Below are 20,686 nucleotides of genomic sequence, written 5' to 3' on the forward strand. Positions count from 1 at the left end.
ACTGTGATTGTCATTGTTTCCTCAAGTCATCACATGAAGTGCTGATGCATTATGTTTTAATCAGAGCAGAAATCTTGCATCACTTCTCTATTGCCCCTTCGGGGAAATTGTGGCAGCACACAAGAGACATAAGTCATCCACCTATTAAACAATTAATGCCCTAAAAGATTAAGCAACCTTTGTGGAAAAATACAACATGCTCAACCTCAAACTCACATAAGTCATGGAGACTAAAGGACAAAACACTCAAATTCACAGAAACCAAAACATAATACAAAAGTAGGAATACTCTCAATAAATAACCTGTGAAAGTTTACCAGTTTACAGCTTTGATCCCACACTGATATGCATTAAACCCAAACCCACCTCACCCGTACTACTGTCATCAGTATTTGTATGACGTCTAAAATCAGTCACCACCAAACACAGGTGTTTATTTGAGAGATGTCTGACTGTCCAAATCCTCTTCTTTGCAGGTGTTTGTGGAAACACTGGACAAATGCTTTGAAAACGTCTGTGAACTGGACCTCATATTCCACATGGACAAGGTGTGTGTGGACATTTTAGCCTTTTATATAATGCTCATCTTCAGGTGTTTCCTCTGCACATTTCTGCTGTTTGTGCCACAGCTTATGAGTAGCTTTGCCTTAGACCTGGAGTTCTCAGCAGCTGATCAGCAGTTTGACCCGCTGAATTATACCCTTCTCCAGTGTCAGGTTTTTAACTTCTGGGACAACAACTTTCATATTTGTTGTTAATCTGCTGTCAATGTAGGCTTCACAGTAAAAGAAGTACAAGAATATTCTGCCTTGAGCCGTCTAGCAGCTGCAGGAAGTGGTGGCTCAGTCAGTTAAGTCTAGGTTGGATGAGGCCAGTAGTTGGTCAGCGTCAGCATTTAAACATTTTCTTTGCCAAGTAAATCCATTGAAAGCACATTGTTTCATTCTCTTGCTCACATGTGTATGGTCCTCCTCAGCTGGCTAAATTCACACTTGGCACAGTGTCGTACCTTGAAACGTGTAGCAAGGTAACTCATCTGGAAGACTATGGGAACGTTAAAGCCTTTGCATGGCAAGTCTGTTATTTCCATTTAGAAATGTCCGGCAGAACCTCATGTTTACTACATTATGTTTACTATACATGTGCCAACCTCAAAACTGCAGTTTGTTACTAAATGGTTTTTTTTCTTCTCCATATTCAATACAAGGTTCAAATGACAGGATTTTTGTATTTATGAATGAGCTGTAGAGAGACAAGGCCCCCAAGGTAATGTGCAGTGTGTTTGCCTTTTCCATACAGCCAGCTGATTTTCAGCAACAGCTGCATTGCTGTAATTGATCCAGTTGTTTTTGGTTGTGTGGGCCCAGCATTTTTAACTAATACTGTGTATCAAACTGGGCTCCACTGCTGTATGATGTACAGTAGATCATGAGAGAGAGATTCTGCAGCTCTGAAATTCCTCTTTCCTTTCTCTCTTTTCTCTTCTCCCTCATCAGAGCCTGGAGCTTGCATTTTGTTTCAAAAACCCATCAGTGTTCTTCTTGTAAAGAGTTTTTCACATAATGATTTTTAAAAATGCATTTAAACTCAGTGCAAGCTTCTTTAGACTGAAGCTTTGTATTGTTCAGACTAGAGCGAGACCTCCTATTCTTTCCCTGGAGCTGAGCTAAAAGTGAGCTAAAAACTCATCAGACACATCTACAGCCATCTTGATTGAATTTTCCCAGCAGGAAATTGAAGTCATGTGTGCAGTGGGGTTTGGCCCAAGGAATGTTCCAAGATGAAACTTGGAAATATTTCTACTAGAGAGAAAACCCTTTTCTCTCAGAGGGCTTCCCTAGCTGAACAAAACTGACCTGCATATCACTGTAAAATTGTAATCATCATACATATGCAGGATTTTAAAACAGATTTATTATTACTAGTCTGCCATGGACATATGCAAATTAATACATAACATATGTAGGCTGTTTTACTATTTTATTTTCTTTCCCTCATGTCACTTCATGCAGCTGATATAGTCCATTTTTTTGCAAGGAGAACATTCAGGAATGCAGCTTTACGGAAAACATTGATGGTTATTGATTGTTTTCCAGTTCATCATGCCTTATATCAAAGTAGGTCGCAATACACAGTTTCCTGTTCCCAGGAAATATTTTCTGCCCACAGGAATTCACAAATCTGGACTTGAAAAAGAAATTGAAACTGTTGCCTACGTTCTCTCCAACGTTAGTTATTGTGCCTCTCTCATTTCTTCTCTATAATTTGGTATAAAGAAACACAGATGAGCTGTCAGCTAGACAAGACAAGATTGTGAAATACTCAACTCCGCTTCAAACTGTCACATCTGGCTGCGTTTTGGATCCGGTCCTGTACTTTTTTGTTATTTCATTTTCTATCTGATGTCATTCAGAATTTTCTGTAGCATTTTGTGGTGCATTTTGAATGTTAAGTCCCTGCAAAGAGAACTGTTTTTATGACTGACATGTACAGTGGTGTTAAGGCAGTTAATACACCTGGTGTGTTATGTCTGTCTGCAGGTCCATTATATCTTGCAGGAGGTGGTGATGGGAGGCATGGTGCTGGAGACCAACATGAATGAGATTGTAGCCCAGGTTGAAGTGCAGAACCGCATGGAGAAGTCAGAGGTCAGTCTGTTTAACACATTAAAGGACCATGCCCTTGTGTACAACAATGAGTGATGACCATTGTTTATACCATAGGTTCTTAGATAGATGATTGTGTTTATCTTTTGCTTCCCAGGCAGCTACACTGATTCACTAGTACGATCAGATTTGAAACCTGAATGTTTGCCTAAGAGGTTAGTTGGGTTAAAACAGGTCTCGTGCTGCACCCACTGAAACCTGTTTCCTCTGGTTAAAGGCATAATATGCAGGATTTGTTGCTGTTTGTAAAGCCACCATTCTGAGTTAAGAGAGCCAGAAAGAGCACCTTTGGTCAAACAACATAGAGAATGAATAAAGAGAGGAGTGACGAGAACAAAGCAGTGAATCAAGGGAATAATTCATTGAAAATTATAATAATTATTTTCATATGGGCCATGGGTTCTATGGGTCATAAGTGATGACAGAGCGATTATGTTTGTATGAGTCTATACATTGTTTTTTAGATGAATCCTGCATAGTATGCCTTTTAAAGAAACAACTGACCAATCAGACCTTAGTAGGATTAGTAGCTAAGAATGGGAACGTCAACTGACAGGAAATGAAAGACAAGCATTAAAGAGTGAATTAATTAATGAACTTACAGAAATAATAATAACGCATTCAAAGAGTACTCCACCAATTCAGCATTGCAGTCTGATAGCACAGGACCCAGACCAATGTAGGAGAACCAGAGATATTGTCTTTTTTATTCCACACATCCTTTCCACATGAATTGAACATTTCCCATTCACATGAACACATGTCAGGCTGACATTACATAAAATGGCAATTCAGTGTGATTGTCAGACTGACTCATTGTTGCTTTTATGTCCAAATGCAATTGAGGGAATGTATTTCCTTTTTTATTCAATCAAGTGCTTGTGGAAAGCTCCTGCAGTGGACCTGAAATTCGAGAAAAGGTTGCCAATCACATTCAACTGTATGTTGATGAAAAATGAAACAAGTGAAACATGAATGTTGTCAAAAGGGAATGTGGATTTGATTACTTCTTGAATTTAAAGAATAGGACTTTGTTTTGGAAAATCTGTTTATTTTCTTTTTTGCTGAGAGTTAGGAGAGAAGGTTAATGCCACTCTCATATCTGTACATTAAATATGAAACCACAGCCAGGAGACGCTTAACTCAGCTTAGCTAAGCATAAAGACTGCAAACAGAGAGATAGCAATATGACAAAATCTGTTTAGCAGCACCTCTAAAGCTCACTTAGTAACAAATTGTACAAAAACGCCTAAAAACCACAAAAACATTGGGGTTTTAGGGCAGGTTGGATCTGTGGTATTTCTTGGCAACAAAGCATATAAGCATATTTTCTAAAATGCCCAACTATTCCTTTTAAGGTTGCAGTTCCGCAGCCACATTTGTGTCACATCTCTGAATTTACTTGTATGCACGTAAGGAACAGTTCCTGACAACATTGTCAAAAGTGTTGGCAACATGCTGCTGCCAATATTGCTAATATTATTGAGCTTAAGTATGCTCAAGATGTTGCAAGTTCACTAACATGCTTCTGCATCCCTGGTACAGTGTGGTTTTTAAATGCCTACACACAGTGACTTTTGAAGGTGTTTTCCATGTTGTTTTATTTTGGTAGGGAGGTCTATCGGCAGCCCCCGCTCGCGCTGTCTCTGCCGTGAAGAACATGAACCTGCCCGAGATTCCCCGCAACATCAACATCGGAGACATCAATATCAAAGTGCCGAGCCTCTCCCCATTCTGAGCGGCGCTCCAGCTGAGCTCTGCAGGGCTGATGTACTACTGATACTGTTCCCCTCCGCCCAGCTCTGCTGTTACTACAGAAAACAGTTTTATATATGTATTATGGAACCACAGCAGCTTATTCTCTCCCTCATTCTTTTCACATGAACGGGAGATAGGCAGTGGATTATTTCTGAGTTCTGCTGTATACAATTTACAGATTGCTCCAGTTGAAGGATTTGCACAATAATGTAAAGTTTGACTCTATAAAGCATCTAGAGTAACATTAATATCTATATATTTTCTGCTATTTCTTCCGCGTTTTTTATTTTATTTCTCCAGTTGATTTCCTACTCTTTCCAAATGAATAATGAACTGTGCTGGCCCAGTTTTTGTTTTACTGCTCAACTCTTTTAAATCTCTTGACATTCATGAGCAGTTTGTCCCATCCAAGGTTTGAAAATGTTCCCTGTCTAGAGTGAGCTTTTGGACTCAGCACTGTTATAGGATCCCTTGGCTTCTGTATTGGGCTGTAATTACTCAAACACATCTTTATCTCCTGTTCCAAGTGTGTGTTCATACGGACTGGGATTAGACTCCTCCGCTTGGCTCTTGTCACAGTTTATTTTTCCTTCTCTGTAATATATTGTTGTCTCTGACATCCTTGTGATTTGTGAATATTAATATTGTCCTCCTGGGTGCAGATTGTGCTCAGTATGGCAAATGTAAAGGCTGTTTAGTTCCAGCCAAGTTTTAATGTGCTGTGTTAGTATCTTGCCAACATCTGTTCAGAGAGGCAGCAGACTAACTTCGACGTTTTCTGGCTCTTTAAGCGTTTGTATGAAGTGTGTTTGTGTCTTACTGGCTGTATTTAGTGGTCATGAAAAATCAGAATCAGACTTTCATTTAAGCCATATTCTGCTAGAGTTCTGTCGAGCCTCTCAAGGAAGTGAATGTGTCCGTGTCAAAATCATTCCTTGCCAAGGTAAATCAAATAAATGAAAATGCAAATCTCTGTGGCCGTGATGTTTTTGTTAAACAGCTCAGTCGAGACAACCTGGAGTTTTTCTTTTGTGTGAACACAGGTGAGCTGAGTCACCAGGCTGTGGTCAACCAGCATCACGTGAAACCTGCATCAAAATGGTCAGGACACTCTGTACCTCTGAGTTCTTTCTGCTCAACCACAATGAGTTTGCAGTCTCTGTTGATACAGCCACATTCTTTCAGCCCCCCTTCTCTAATTTAGGGATTTTTTTTCAGGGGGGGGATTGAGGGAGTTTTTCCCTCCCTACATCCTGAGCAAAACATGTGGTAGCTCTCACCACCTCCCACCTCCACTCTCACTGATGCATACTGTGAGTTTTTCACATCAGCCGGGATCATTCTAGCTCAACTTCTACGTCTCATGCAAACTTAAATCAGCAGTGGACATCCAGCTACACAAGGTTTGGTATGTACTGTTTTCCCCATGTTTGACATGTTAATTTATCCAACATGCCGCATGCCAAGTTATGTTTTCCTTCACAGCAAAGGTTCTGTAATAGCCTGTGTATTAACTTTACAGCTTTTGCCATCTGGAGCAATGTTACGCTTCTTCTTGGACACTGAGGAGGGTTTCTTAGAATTTGGTCTGTAACAGAAAGGTTCCACCCTGACGGTTCACAAATGGTGCATGAATGCAGTAGAGATCATATATAACCACTGTGAAATGCTGTCTATGAAAAGTCAACACAAAGTTGACACAAAGCAGCCAGAGTGTTTGTTGCTTCTCCTTCTTCCTCATTTGATTTCACTGCTCTCAGTTCATATGAAGGATCTGCACAGCTAGTAAGCACTCTGTCAGTGGAATGAAAACAGTATATGACTTGTGCCATGCAGTTTTGAAAAGCTTGTTACAATTTATCATGTACTTGAAGTCCCAGTCTGACTTCCTGGCTCTGCTGTGGATTTATTGGTTGTACTGGATGTAAACGCTGCAGCTCCTACAGCTGGCTGAAGCGTATGTGTACAGTGTGGAGCTGAGGCCACACACGGCTCATAGTGTAGGTCACAGGTTCACGTGCAGGTAGAATGATAATGCAAAAGTGTGTGTGTGTGTGTGTGTGTGGATACTAAAGGTATTTTACAGTCACATTGAGATAAGATTAACTTTATTGATCCCCAACAAGAAATGTGGTTAAAAGGACAAAGTGTGAGAGAAGAGATAAATCATGCAAACAAAACAAGTGGGTGTCATGCTAGTGATGTATTTCTTATCAGCCAAACTAAGATTTACAGTAAGTCAGTAATGTCAAATTTCAGTCCTTCCCAGATGAACACCTTTACTATCACTAACTACTCCTTTTTGGATTCACCAAATAGAATGTGCACTGGGAATATTGTACAGAGCATTTAACACACAGGTTCTGCCCAATAAGAATATACAGAACAGAGGAGGAGAGTGTGTTCAGATCACACTAGGAAACAGAGGTGGTCACATGGCTCTTTTGTTGTCATTTTTTACTCCGTGAAACTATGTGATTTTGTGAGCCCAAGATAAACATTCCCACTCACAAGATTATCCCGCTCTCTGCTGGCAGGGGAAAGTGCTTGTGATTTGTTTGGCTTATATGGCTTATTAACTTGGCCTAAAGGGACATTTGGGACATTAGAAGCATTTATCTAACAGACTGCTGATTAATTGCCCCTAAGGTCTTGTTAACCCCTGCTTACCGATCTCATGGACTGATTGTGCTTCACCCTGAACAACAGCGACATAATCATTTTGGACTTCAAGCACAGACTGCACTTGGAACATACTCCACCTGATCTGTTATATTAAGATTCAATATTGTTTCAATGCAGGATATAATACCAGTACCAGCTCAGCCTTACCCGCTATTACCCGGGATGTTTTCTAAAGGGTTTTTCAAAGGCAGACTATCTACATTTGTAGGCTCTATGGCAATGGCTTTTTTGGCTTAAAATGAAAACTCCTATTCCTATTGGTTTCACAGTTTGCAATCCAGCCTGAAAACGTTCAGCCCTTTACGGCACTCTGCCTGTAGGGCAGAATAGTATTGTATATAATTACAACAACGTTTTATTTGGTAAATATTTATGCCGGCTATTACTTCAGCATTACCACTTTCAATTGCAGATGTTTCCATCTTTCAGGCACTGCATGGCAGAAGCCCAGATGGCTGAGAGCATGTTGAGTTACCATCATAATAATCTAGCAGAGAATTATCTGTGTGCCAATAAAGTCTAAAAACAAATACAAGATTTTTAAGAGCTGAAGTAAACTTCCCAAATACAGCTTTCTGTTACAGAGGAAATCTTATTTTTAGCTGTGGCCTCTCACTATCTAAAGGTGCTACAGTAAGACTATTACAGCGCACTATGGGTTGTAGATTAACCATCATTTAGTTAATCTCAAGTAAGTGTATTAAGGGAGGACCTACCTGTTTGTACCTTTCACTAATAAAAAAGCCTACGTTGTGTCTTTTGGTAGCTTGTCATATCATCACAAAGCCCTGTTACCCTCGAGCAAATAGCTGCAGCACATCCTGACCAAAAGAAAGTCAGAAAGCCACGAGCCTTCACTTACTATAGTTTATTAGAATAAAAGAAAAATAACTGGGAGGTTATGGGTTTCAACCATCAGTTGCAGTTATAAATGTTGGCAAATCATTCCTAGGAACGTGAGTTGTGTACTTTTGACTGCAACTCATGGTCTTCATCAGCAGATAAAGTTCGCTCAGTTGTCATGGAGATGGCTCAGTTGTCATCCCATTAAAGTATGCAACTTCAGTTGAGGTCCAAGGTCAAGAATTAACTTGCAGTTTACAAAATGAATACAGTAAGACTCCACATAATCCCACTAGTGTGCCCCAGTAGAAAGTGGTGAATATTTAATAGATAATTTAGGACACTTAAAGAATATTCTTATCAAACAAATTCATTATTTATTATACTTAATTAAACTTGTGCATCAAAGTTTATTGTTGACCAAACCCACACACCTGTATCTGAACAGCTGACAGATCTGCTGACATTACTCCCACATGTATGGTACAATGATTAGATGATGATGTTGTAGAGGAAACCTCTGTACATGCTGATAGGAAGGGAAGGAGGGAAGACAATTTGTACAGTCAGGATTTTGTACTTAAAATAGTAGAAGTAAAGGCTTTGAGTTTGTTTTATATTCTGTAATGTATGTTAGTATGCTCTATAGCAGACATTACCAGAGCTGATCACTGTGCAGTTATTGATAATGGAAAGTGATTTTGATATACAGGAGAAAACTGCGCACCTCCCACTGAAGCCAGCAGGATTATGTCAGTGGTAAACTTTAATTGAGTTTTATTGAAGGTGAAAATATGCTTTTAACTTCTCATTGTTACATCATTGAGAATAAACTTCCACCCTCATGGAGACAAACTAAATGGAGGTACTAAAGATTGCAGGATTAATAAATATAATTTGAATGACTTGCCATTGAAAATGTTATCTTATCATGATAACAAGTCATGGACTACAGTATATGAGTTTTACATTTTATATGACTACATAAAAATGTCAGGTTGCTTGGAATAGCGTGGAAAGATATCAGTTGTAAATGTTACTTTGATAGCACAATTAATCAGTCTGTTTTACAATGTCACTCTCTGCTCTAATCAAATTGTTAATGCATGTACAGAAGTGGTAGTCACCATGGGTTATTATCTCCTGGACACTAGTTGTAAAATAATCCAGATGACTTGTCATGACTGCTGGTTACACACAGAAGAGCAAATGACAAAGTGAAATGGAAAATACCACTAGGAAATGTACTACATGACATACAGTTATCACAGACTGAAAGACAGAAGAGCTGTCTTCCAGTCGAATGTTGACATTACTGACAAAAGTAATGTAAAACATTTGTGAATATATTTAGTCGATTTCCTGGTGGCACGCAATGTAAAACATTATATGGAGACCAGTTGAGGATGCTGGTAATGTGTACTTATGATAACAACTAAAAATGATTGACTGAAATGTAATTTATTCATATTAAACAATACTGTACTTGTACCACAAAGCAACAATGACCAAGTGCAATGCCAGTTTTGAACCACACAACATTAATTGACATTTGCGAACTTAAGAGCTACTGAGTCACAGACTAAATGACCAAGGTCTTCCCATCTTTCCATTTCTCCTTAGGTATTATGAAAATGTCTTTTTTGCCATGTTAATAGCTCAACCATTAACTGAGGAGGGAAGAGCCCTGCTGTACTGGACAAACACAGACTGAAACCCCTCAGTGTCCTTCTCTGACCTCCTGAATCGGACATGGGGAAAGTCTACTATGTCAGTAAAAATGTGGGCCTCGGGATGCTTGTATTGGCGGTCACCGCTCTAGCTACGATCATAGCTCTGTCTATTGCCTATGACAAGGAAAGGGCCAAGAATCGAGGCTTGCCTGGAGATGAAGCAACAGACAGCACTAGCAGGCCTCCACCCCCCACCACCCCTTTCATCCCGAAGGAGCCCTGGGATTATTACAGACTTCCAGACTCCCTCATTCCTCTGTCTTACAATGTTACCCTGTGGCCCAGGCTGGAGCCAGACGCACGCGACATGTTCGTCTTCACTGGGCATTCAGCTGTGGTCTTCAGATGTGTGAAGGAGACAGACTTTATAATCATCCACTCCAACAAGCTGAACCTGACCACCTTCTACGGGCACCATGCTAAGCTGACAGGCCTGGGTGAAGCCACTGTGCCCACCATACAAAAGTCTTGGCTTGTTGTGAAGACGGAGTATCTGGTTCTCCAGCTACACAGCAGACTAGCTGTTGGATCATTGTATTTGCTTTACACAGAATTTCTGGGGGAGCTGGCAGATGACCTGCAAGGCTTCTACAGGAGTGAATACATTGAAGATGGTGTGAAGAAGTAAGCAATGGCATAGTAGAAAAGAAATAATGGTGCATCATCATTGTGTTCTTGACAGTGAGTTCATGTTTCCAATGTTCCTCTTGGTAGGACTTTGCTTGGTTGATGTCTATTTTCTGTTAATATTTAATTGGAACCTTTACAGAGTTGTTGCTACCTCGCAGATGCAAGCAACGTATGCCAGGAAAACCTTCCCTTGTTTTGACGAGCCTGCCATGAAAGCCGTCTTCAATGTCACCATCATCCATGACCGAGCCACTGTGGCTCTGTCTAACGGCAGGGACATTGGTTCGTTTGAGAAATACATCAATTCATTCCTTTCAAATATTTTGTTATACATCTTAATTCTCTGTGAAACTGGGTGCAAAAGTAAATTGTAAAATCAAAGTGCAATACAAGAAAGACAAATGGTGATTAGTAAAGGTTTGTAATAAAAGTGATTTTTAAAGTGACAGTTCAACCCAAAATCAAAATCACATGTTTTTCCCCCTACCTGTAGTGCCGTTTATCCATCTACATTGTGTTGTTGTGAGTTGCCGAGTTGTGGAGATATCCCCAGAAGAGACTTCTGCCTTCTCTTGAATATCATAGGAACCAGATGGCACTCGGCTTGTAGTGCTCAAAGTGCCAAAACAATACATTTGAAAAACTCAACAGCAGTGTCTCTTTTCAGAAATCATGACCCGGATATTAAAGGTAATCCACAGGCCTTGTTGTGTGAGCAGATTCATGAGTTTAATTTCTTTCTATGCATAACAGGGCAAAAGGAAGCTTACATCTGTTGATAGATGAGAGGCTTGTGCTGTGCTTGTGACAGCGCAGGATGTAGAAAAAATAATAATGGCATCCTACTTGGCTGAGCTGTAATGTTAGCTACCCCACATAGTTTCCATATAACACTGCTCACAACAAGGTCTGTGCATTATCTTTAGTTACTGGGTTGTAATTTTTGATAAGAGACATCGCTGTCAAGTTCAAATGTACTTTTTTGGTGCTTTGAGCACAACAAGCTGATTGCCATCTGGTTCCATGATATTGGAGGGAAGACTTTCATTTCTACAGCCGATATCTATAATATATATAACTCAGCAACTCACAACAAAACAATCTAGATGGATGAACAGCACTACAAGCAACAGGAATAATATGTATTTTTGATTTTGGGGTGAACTGTCTCTTTAAGAGTAAAACACATGTGTTATTAACTCATGTGTGAGAGAGTTTTCATTGTAAATGATTAATAACTTTGACCATGTTATAAGAAAATCAACAACTACATGGTGTTAATGTTAACAGAGTGTCAGAGTCTAACTCTTCCCCTCTCTGAACAGACACAGTAGACTCTGTCATTGATGGCGTGCCTATCAGTGTGACTACATTTGAGCCCACAGAGAGAATGTCCACATATCTGCTGGCATTTATTGTCAGTGACTTTGTTAAGATTCAGTCAACCCAAAACAACAATTTATTGGTAAGATTCCTCTGCTCCCTGTTGATGTTTTTGTTACCACTGTGGTCAGCATACAGATTAAACCAGTGTTAATTAAGACGTCACAACATTGTGTTTCTGTGACCCCACAAAGATTATTCGTTATGTGGCTTAAAAGCTGTCAAATTCTTTGCAGATCCGAATCTGGGCTCGAAGAAAAGCCATAGCTGACAGGCAGGGGGACTATGCTCTCAACGTTACAGGGCCAATCCTTCAGTTCTATGAGCACTACTACAATGCAACATATCCGCTCTCCAAGTCAGGTAGGTCAACTCTGCATCAACATGCTTACGCCAACATTTTCATGTGAAGATTGAAATATTAATCTCATTTCCTTTATCCCACTGAGCCCAGCATTCAGTCTTTGCAATTGGGAAGAGAAACATTTTGTTCATTGCGTGCAAGCTGTGCACATTTGCTGTTGGACATTTTAACCTGTATTTGTAAGGATTTTTAGCAGGTAAAATCAGTTTCAGATTTTAGACCAACATTACAAAAAACTGTCAACAAGACTAATGTCTCCAGCCATGATCTGAGGCTGCACACACGGCAATGCTTTTAGGTAAATGCTAATCTGGGTTGTAAACAACTGTAAAAAGATATTTCTGATTAATTTCTGCTGTCCTTGTCCTCCCCAGATCAGATTGCTCTGCCTGACTTCAATGCTGGGGCAATGGAGAATTGGGGTCTGATCACATATAGGGAGACGGCCCTGCTCTATGATCCCATTTTGTCCTCCACTGGAAACAAAGAGAGAGTAACAACTGTAATCTCACATGAACTCGCACACATGGTAGGCCATACTATTTCTGCCAAATTGCTAGGATTACATCAAAAAACTAAAAACAAACAAAACACAGTAATGTTGTACACATAAATTTATGTGTATTCAACCTCCCCATGCAAAAACCAATGACAGATAATCATCTAGGGAAAAATTAACCCTGCTGACTTTAGATGTATTTAAAACCTGACATAATAAATTATGTGAAATTCTGTGGTTGGGAATTTTCTTAAGCCCCTGCTTAGTCAGTTTTTATATTTCTTGGAGTTGAACTTTAGTGGTAATGTTGGCCAAAATCTTAACTCACTGAGGCAGAACTCTTTATCTCTTTACTCTTGTGTTTTTTTTAGTGGTTTGGCAACTTGGTGACTCTGCAATGGTGGAATGACCTGTGGTTGAACGAGGGGTTTGCATCATACGTGGAATACCTCGGAGCGGACTATGCTGAGCCCACCTGGAACATTGTAAGAACCATGCTTGTACCTTCAAAGACAGCGCGCCCTTACAAGTACAGAAGTACTGTAACATTTCATGTATCCGTGACCTCCCACAGACAAGCCTGTCCTAACTAATTTCTCTACTTGGCTGCAGAAAGACCAGATAATACTTTCTGACGTGCACAAGGTGTTTGCTGTCGACGCCCTGGCTTCCTCCCACCCGCTGTCCCGCCGAGAAGAGGAGGTCAATAACCCTGCTGAGATCAGCGAGATGTTCAACACCATCTCCTACAGCAAGGTACGCTCCTCGGACAGAATTGTATACAGTATCTGCAAGATCTTATGCAGACATACAGTACTTATTGGTATTTTACCCTTTCACATTTTTCTTAGAAGTATTATAAGCAATATAGCCCAATCTGTAAGAATGTAAAGAATTAGTTTTTTTAATGTCTACTTTTAGGCAGTTTTACCTAACCTGGAAAATGCATGTAACACAAACACTGTTTACAAGAATCTTTTCATTTCTATCGCCATTGGAGAAGACTAATATGTACTTTGGGTTAAATGCAAAATCCTTTTCTATTATGAGAAGTTCAAGCCAAACAAATTCTTGTGGTTTCTGTATTTGATGTTTTCAGGGTGCGGCGGTGCTCAGGATGCTGTCAGAGTTTCTCACTGAGCCTGTGTTTGCCAAAGGACTCAGTGTGAGTAGTAGCTCTGTTAAAAGCCTCATCACTTAACTACTGCTGCTATGCCGTGTTGTTAGTCTAACAAACTGGTCTGTGTGAGAAACAAGATTACTCAAGATTTGCTTTGAATTAAGAAGTTGTCTTACAGTGGATTCTATCGTTTAAGATTCTAACATGTTTTAACATGTTGTCTAATGAATATTACAGGAAAGGAAATGTGTTGACATGAACTAATTCTTTACCTGATGTTTATAACTTTCTCTTCTTAGTCTTACTTGAACACATTCGCCTTCAATAACACAGTGTATACAGACTTGTGGGACCACCTCCAAAAGGTCAGTTAAAAACGTCACAGTCACGCATGATTTCACCTGGCAATGTGTCATTGGGTGTGTGTGAATCCTGCTACCCTCTGTTTGTTGTCAGGCAGTTGAAAACACACCAGGTATGCATATTCCTCACACCGTCCACAACATCATGAATCACTGGACTCTTCAGATGGGCTTTCCAGTGGTCACTATTGACACCCGGACAGGAAGTATCACCCAGAAACATTTCCTACTGGATCCAGACTCTGTAGTGGACAGGCCCTCTCAGTTCAAGTAGGAATAAGTTTTACCTTATCCTGTAAGTTCCATGTAGGCAATAAATGAAGATAAATGAAGATAAATTTGGATAAATGTCTACCTATGTCTCGACAAAAGCTCTACATGGCTGTATATCTCAAAATGATAATGATAACATGTAATGTTTCTCATGTTTACCATCTTAGTTTAGTTTGTTAGCATACTATAATTTGCTGCTTAAAAATTGCTAGATGAAGAGCAAGAGAATAATTAAAGTTATCACAACTCATCTTGATGGTGACATGAATGTTTGTAGGCTACCTAATTTTATGGCAATCCATCCAATGGTTGTTGAAACTCACTCAAATCCACGAATGTGAACCTGGAGAAGAAATGTCAGAGGATCACCAAAGTCAGTAGGGATAATCCTCTAGTGACCATAACTATATATACCACATTTCATGGCAAAAAATCCAATAGACAGAAAGTCAGACCAACATCCTGACATTGCTATCCAAAACCCAACATTGTTCCATTTTCACTCATCGTCTTTATTGCTGTTTCTGCCCAGTTACACATGGTTTGTCCCGATTAAATGGATGAAGACAGGTGTGGAGCAGCAGCAGTACTGGCTCCTTCAAAAGACAGGTATGGCCATAGAAACATCTCACTGCTCTTCTGTATTAGATCAGCATACTAGAGAAGAAATGACTTCCTACCATATGAGTGGACTTGAGTGGACCACTGAATATCTTAGATATCTCTTCAATATTTTTCACCAGACATCAACAGTCAGATGAGAGTGTCGGGAGAGAACTGGGTGCTGGCGAACACTAATGTATCTGGATACTTTAGGGTGAACTATGACCTTGACAACTGGGATCGTCTCCTCTCCCTGCTCAGTACCAACCATCAGGTGAGCCCATTCACCTGTCGGAAGTTGCAGTGACGGTTTTGTTTATGCTGCATGTCCATTTTCTAGATGAATACAAACAGATCTGCATTATGCAATGATGATTGCAGACTTGCCCTCTTAAGTTTAAGTTCAGGTTCAAGTTTATTTGTCATTCCAGCTTAAGAGTGGATGCTGAGTTTGGCTGGGTTGGCCAATCACATACTGTTTGGGGTGTGTTCATCCTAACAAATAAAAATACATTTTCTACCAAGGAGAATGGGCCTAGAGAGTAGTGCATGTCAGAGGAAACGGATTTGGATTTTATTTACTTTATTGTAGAGTTTATGTAGAATTCTTGCTGTATTGAATTTTCAATTTGTCTTCAATTTGAATCCCAGGATTCCAATATCAAATGTGGTTTATGCTACTGCAGATACTGAGACAGTCTAAAGAAATAATAAAACAAATGACTTCCTGCAGAAATTGTGACTGTTCTATTTGCATCACCACACAGGTTTGGTTGTCTGTGTTTGTAGATTTGAACATGTATGTGTTTGTGTGTGTCATTTCTTTTAGGCTTTATCAATCATCAACAGAGCACAGATCATAGATGATACATTCAACCTAGCAAGGTAATGAAAAATAAGTATTTAATCCATCACACTTTGTATGTCTGCAAAGAATGCAAAGGATTTGTTCCCTTTGTGTAGAGCCAAAATAATCAATACAACATTGGCCCTGAGAACTACCAAATACCTGTCCAAGGAAAGAGACTACATCCCCTGGGATTCAGCTCTGAGAAACCTCGACTACTACATATTAATGTTTGACCGCACTGAGGTTTATGGAGCTTTACAGGTTAATACTGCTTTACTACTAATACTAATACTTATCATTCTGATACTATTAGAAGAAGTATATAAAGGGACTGTGTAAGACAACTGGATATAAAAAAGATTGCCGATATATTTTTATTGTAGGCATACCTCAAGAAACAAATCCAACCACTTTTTGAGCACTTCAAGACCATTACAGCTAACTGGACCAAAGTACCTACAGGACACACTGACCAGTAAGAATTCTTTAAGCAGTAGTGACTTGCAATGCAATATTTCTTTTAGATTGTTACCTTTTCCAACAGCCTCACACATAGGCCTTTGGATATTGCCATGCTATATTGCAGTTTTTCACAGTTTTATCAAATATCTCTCTTCTCAGGTATAATCAGATCAATGCTGTTGGATACGCCTGCAGTATGGGTGTGGAGGGTTGCAGGGAGCTGATCAAAAGCTGGTACAGACAGTGGATGGAAAATCCACATCACAACCCGTGAGTACAAAGCAGTTCTTTTGAGTTTTTGTATTTGCACAAATTTGACTGCTGGACAGTTTGTGCACTCTGTGTTAATTCACCCCTGACAGCCAGTGAAACAACCGTATGTTAGCTGTAGCTAGCAATGTACACACCAAGTGTCTGAGGAGTGATGCTGTGTGTTTAGTATTTATATTCTAATCTACTGTATGTTTACCTTAACGTTGACCAGGATCCATTCCAACTTGAAAAGCACAGTTTACTGTAGTGCGATAGCCTTCGGGGGCGTGGAGGAGTGGGACTTTGCCTGGAGAATGTTCAAGAATGCCACTCTGGCATCTGAAGCTTCCAGGCTCAGGGCTGCCATGTCCTGCACCAAAGCTCCTTGGCTTTTGAACAGGTACAAGCAACATTCAGATTAGTTTATTCAATCTTTCAAAGTGTTGAATGAAGAGATAATGAAACACCCAGTCTATGCATGTATTCTACCATGTACAACAATGTAACAGAACATTTATGCAAGAGTGGGGAATTTGTATCTATTCTGCAGTCCACTTGTTCTTGTTCTGGCAACAGTGGCACTAGAAGAAAAGAGTCATAAAGTCAGCGAACTGATCCACAGCAATATATACCTAATATTTACTAGCACTGGCTAACATTAGCCATCATAAGCTCACAGTTGAATTTGTAATAGGGAGAATGTGCCATTAGGTTGTTCAAAAGTTTCATAACCTCACTTTCATTATTCACACTAATTAAGCTGTTGGACTGTTTGTGCGCCGTGTGTTTATTTGCCTGAACTTTCTGTACAATCATTAGCTGTAGCTAGTAAAATACACATGTGTTTCTGTGACAGCTCAGGCTTTGGCTGATCTCAGAATTCACCAGTTAAAATATCTTCTACTAACATTGACCAGTCTTCACCCTAATCCGTGCTGTTCAGATGGCCCATTATTCTAAAACCCAACCAAGTACTTTTAAAGCCTAAATCTGACCACACATGTTTATTAGTGTTACTATGGCAAGGGAGATCCCCCCCCCCTTTCCTGTATGTCCAAATACACTAAGATATCAAAGACAAAACTCCAGGGAGAGTGTGTATTTTAGGAGAAATGGGCATTTGAACATTGTTCTTTTGTTTTTGGAATAACAGTCTGTTGGACAAATGTTCTTTTGGTCTGATGGGACATTTTTCGGACTATTCGGGGGTTTTGAAAATAATTGGCTGTTAGAATGATGGTAATTTCCCAATCCATTCTACCCCTAACCATAGAGCGAATTTGCTTCTTTCCATTAACTCTCATGCAACTGAGCTGTGGCTCAGATTTGCTTTGCATTCTGTCTGAAAACACCATTAAAGCTAAATCAACTACTTCAGGATAGCAGGTAACCCTAACACAGTAAGGTAACCAGGTAAGAAACCCTTTTTACATGCTCCAGATGTTTGAAATATTTAATGGTGTGCTGAATTAAATGTATTAAGATAGTGTTTTGGAAACTATATATCTTTGTAATAAGAAGTTTGGGTTGAGCCAGGTATCTGGAATACACACTCGACCCAACTAAGATCCGCAAGCAAGACGCCACCTCTACCATCCAGTACGTTGCCAGAAATGTTGTGGGGATGCCGCTGGCCTGGAACTTCGTCAGGGCAAGATGGGGCTACATTTTCCAGCAGTAAGAGCTCACTCATCTCAGGAATTAATTAAGGATGGAAGAATATTTAATACACAGAATACACAGCAGGTCTCAGCAAAGTGTAAAAGTTAAAAAAGCTGAGTGCACATGGTGGTATTTCCCTTCACTTACTCACAAGTTATTTGGCCTTTATTTTCAGACTGTTTATATAGAAATTAATGTGTTTCTTTCCCAGGAATATGTTCAATGTGAGCAACAGTAGGATATGCACAATTTCCTTCTGCTGATCACTACATCTTTAAAGTGAACTTTCTTTTTTATTAAGGTATGGAAAAGGATCATTTTCCTTCTCAAATCTCATCAATGGAATCACAAAGAGGTTCTCTTCAGAGTTTGAGTTGCAGGAGGTATGACGCCCACACAGCCACAACAGTACTGAAATACACACTGTATTTCCCTGAGGGGATTTAGTGGAAAAGAAAGACAACAAATGCAGAATTCATTTTTTCTCTCTTTGTTTTGCTGTGTCCCTTTCCAGCTGAAGAAATTCAAAGAAGAAAATCTTCATGTTGGTTTTGGCTCAGCCACCTTGGCCCTGGAGCAGGCTATAGAGAAGACCACAGCCAACATTAAATGGGTGACGGAGAACAAAGCCCATGTGCTGAAGTGGTTTACTGAGGAGTCCACATGAGAACACTTAGACGGTCAAAATGACACACTCTCTTTTTAGTGCAGTCAGGGATATGTATTGAATGACGATCACTATAATCATCAGGAACAACAAATGGGTGGCAATTCATTTTTATATTAGTTGTGCAATGACAACTGATGTGACAAAATACTTCACTGGAAACTTTAGAGCAAAGGAACAGATGAACAGTGTCACTTGATACCAGTGGTATAGCAGTAAATACTAGAGTATAACTCTTGGCTCTAGTCTGTGATTGTCAATGAACAAAAAAGATTGTTTTACTCGCATAACATTTTTTTTCATTCTCAGAAATCCATTCATTGATGTCTTTTTCTTCATTTTAATATTATATGTTGCTGCTTACTATGATGTATGCAATGCATTTAAACGCGGGCCTTTAACCACTTTAACACCAGAGCAACTTGTGTTCACTGACACTGATTCAAGTGAGTGAAGCCGGTGACTGCCATTAGGGACCCTAAACATGACATAACATAACTTTTGTATTTCAGATTGACTGCATACATATGTGTGTATCCCTGCAAATGTGCAATGAATGAGTTTTTAACAACTTTTGCCCTTTAGTGGTAGGAGAGAAAGATATTGTAAAAAGTGATCTTACTGAATAAATTTGCCTGATTTGATTTCTATTAGGCTTGTTGTTGTTTATCCTTTTTAAAACTTGATCATTAAATCATAAATCATTGCACTACATGATGTACTAATTGTCTGCCAAGTCTATACAACACTTTAGATTTTGCACTCAGTTAACATTGATACACTATCATTGTACAATGACGGAAGAGTAAGATTAGCATTGAGACGAGCCTTCTCTCGATTCAGCCTGTTTGAAACAGACACCAAGAGACTGACAGTTCAAGGAGACATAGCTGATAAGATACTTTAATGGCGTTTTATAACCTGCATAAAGTTGAAAATAATGAAAGGTTAAAGGGGCTCTACACTGATTTCACATGTCAAAGTTAATCTACAGGTCACTAGGAGTAATACACAGCCTGTAAACAGCTTTGTAATGTCTTCTGTGGCTTTTGAGAAAGGGACCAAAGGGACATCAGCCAAGTATTTGGGCTTGAAGAAACAAAAAGTGGACATAGTGTATGAGAGCATTAAAGGCAGGCAGGTCTATTGACAGATGCTATCATGTTTGGGAAGCAACCTTCATAATTTTAGTAACTGTCTCTCTGCAATCGCTTTAACATCTTAGCTGGCAAATGTACAGCTAAGTGCAAATATAAAGACGAGCATAGAAGTGGGAAAATAAATTGTATTCAACCCAGTGGGAAAGCATTCTGTCTGATGTGCCACACATCGCTATTGCATTTTAAGGCTTCTAATGTCCAGCACCATGTCACTTCACTTTATGCTAATGTGGACCAGGAGGTCTCCAAAGCTACTGAGATCTACGAGCAGAAGTAAAACGTCAGCCAGAAAAGCAGATCCAGTTGTATTTAACAAGTATTTTTGATCCTGCATCATATCAGCGAGCATGGAACATGGTGCATGCTAAAAATGTGTGCAGCAAAGATGAACTTGTAAAAACATTTTGTCAGGACAGCTATTCTTTCTCCATTGCCCTATTAGACCTTTAGCCCAACCTTCTCAGTCCAATATCATACATTGTGAAATACTGTTTTATTTGTATTATAAATCTTAGGAAATGCCTGTAGGCATATTTGAGAGCATCACACTGGATTATCCCTCAAGACAAGACACAACAAGTTCAAGATCAGCTGCAGATAGCAATGATTGCATATTTTGTGTATGAGGATTGTGCAATATCCTATCCAGCACTCAGATCTGGATCTGTTGCAGATTTTTCCTAACTTGGTGCAAACAGTGTTCCCCTTTGGCAA

The 20,686-nt window shown here is 39.6% G+C and overlaps 2 protein-coding genes across 2 annotated transcripts in view; both read left to right on the forward strand.

The window, feature by feature from the left end:
• The window catches only part of ap3s2 (adaptor related protein complex 3 subunit sigma 2), a 7,161-nt gene extending 1,764 nt beyond the window's left edge, over positions 1-5,397 (forward strand). The window contains exons 4-6 of the mRNA XM_035651941.1: positions 477-548; positions 2,541-2,648; positions 4,279-5,397. Coding sequence (XP_035507834.1) covers positions 477-548; positions 2,541-2,648; positions 4,279-4,404 — 306 coding nt within the window. The 3' untranslated portion in view covers positions 4,405-5,397. The remainder of the gene's footprint in view (positions 1-476; positions 549-2,540; positions 2,649-4,278) is intronic.
• A 283-nt stretch (positions 5,398-5,680) lies between these two features.
• Positions 5,681-19,462, forward strand: LOC118320719 (aminopeptidase N-like). The gene is made up of 21 exons (XM_035651776.1): positions 5,681-5,832; positions 9,576-10,309; positions 10,455-10,597; positions 11,641-11,780; positions 11,935-12,061; positions 12,437-12,591; positions 12,933-13,046; positions 13,174-13,317; positions 13,661-13,726; positions 13,981-14,046; positions 14,138-14,313; positions 14,849-14,925; positions 15,060-15,193; positions 15,749-15,804; positions 15,883-16,030; positions 16,153-16,244; positions 16,391-16,501; positions 16,716-16,883; positions 18,020-18,160; positions 18,447-18,528; positions 18,660-19,462. Exons 2-21 carry the CDS (start codon positions 9,705-9,707, stop codon positions 18,810-18,812), a joined length of 2,898 nt encoding a protein of 965 aa, XP_035507669.1. The 5' UTR covers positions 5,681-5,832; positions 9,576-9,704; the 3' UTR covers positions 18,813-19,462.
• The last annotated feature ends 1,224 nt before the right edge of the window (positions 19,463-20,686 follow it).

This window comes from Morone saxatilis, unplaced genomic scaffold (assembly GCF_004916995.1).
Source record: "Morone saxatilis isolate NCDOM2014 unplaced genomic scaffold, NCSU_SB_2.0 Contig11, whole genome shotgun sequence".
NCBI lineage: Eukaryota > Metazoa > Chordata > Actinopteri > Moronidae > Morone > Morone saxatilis.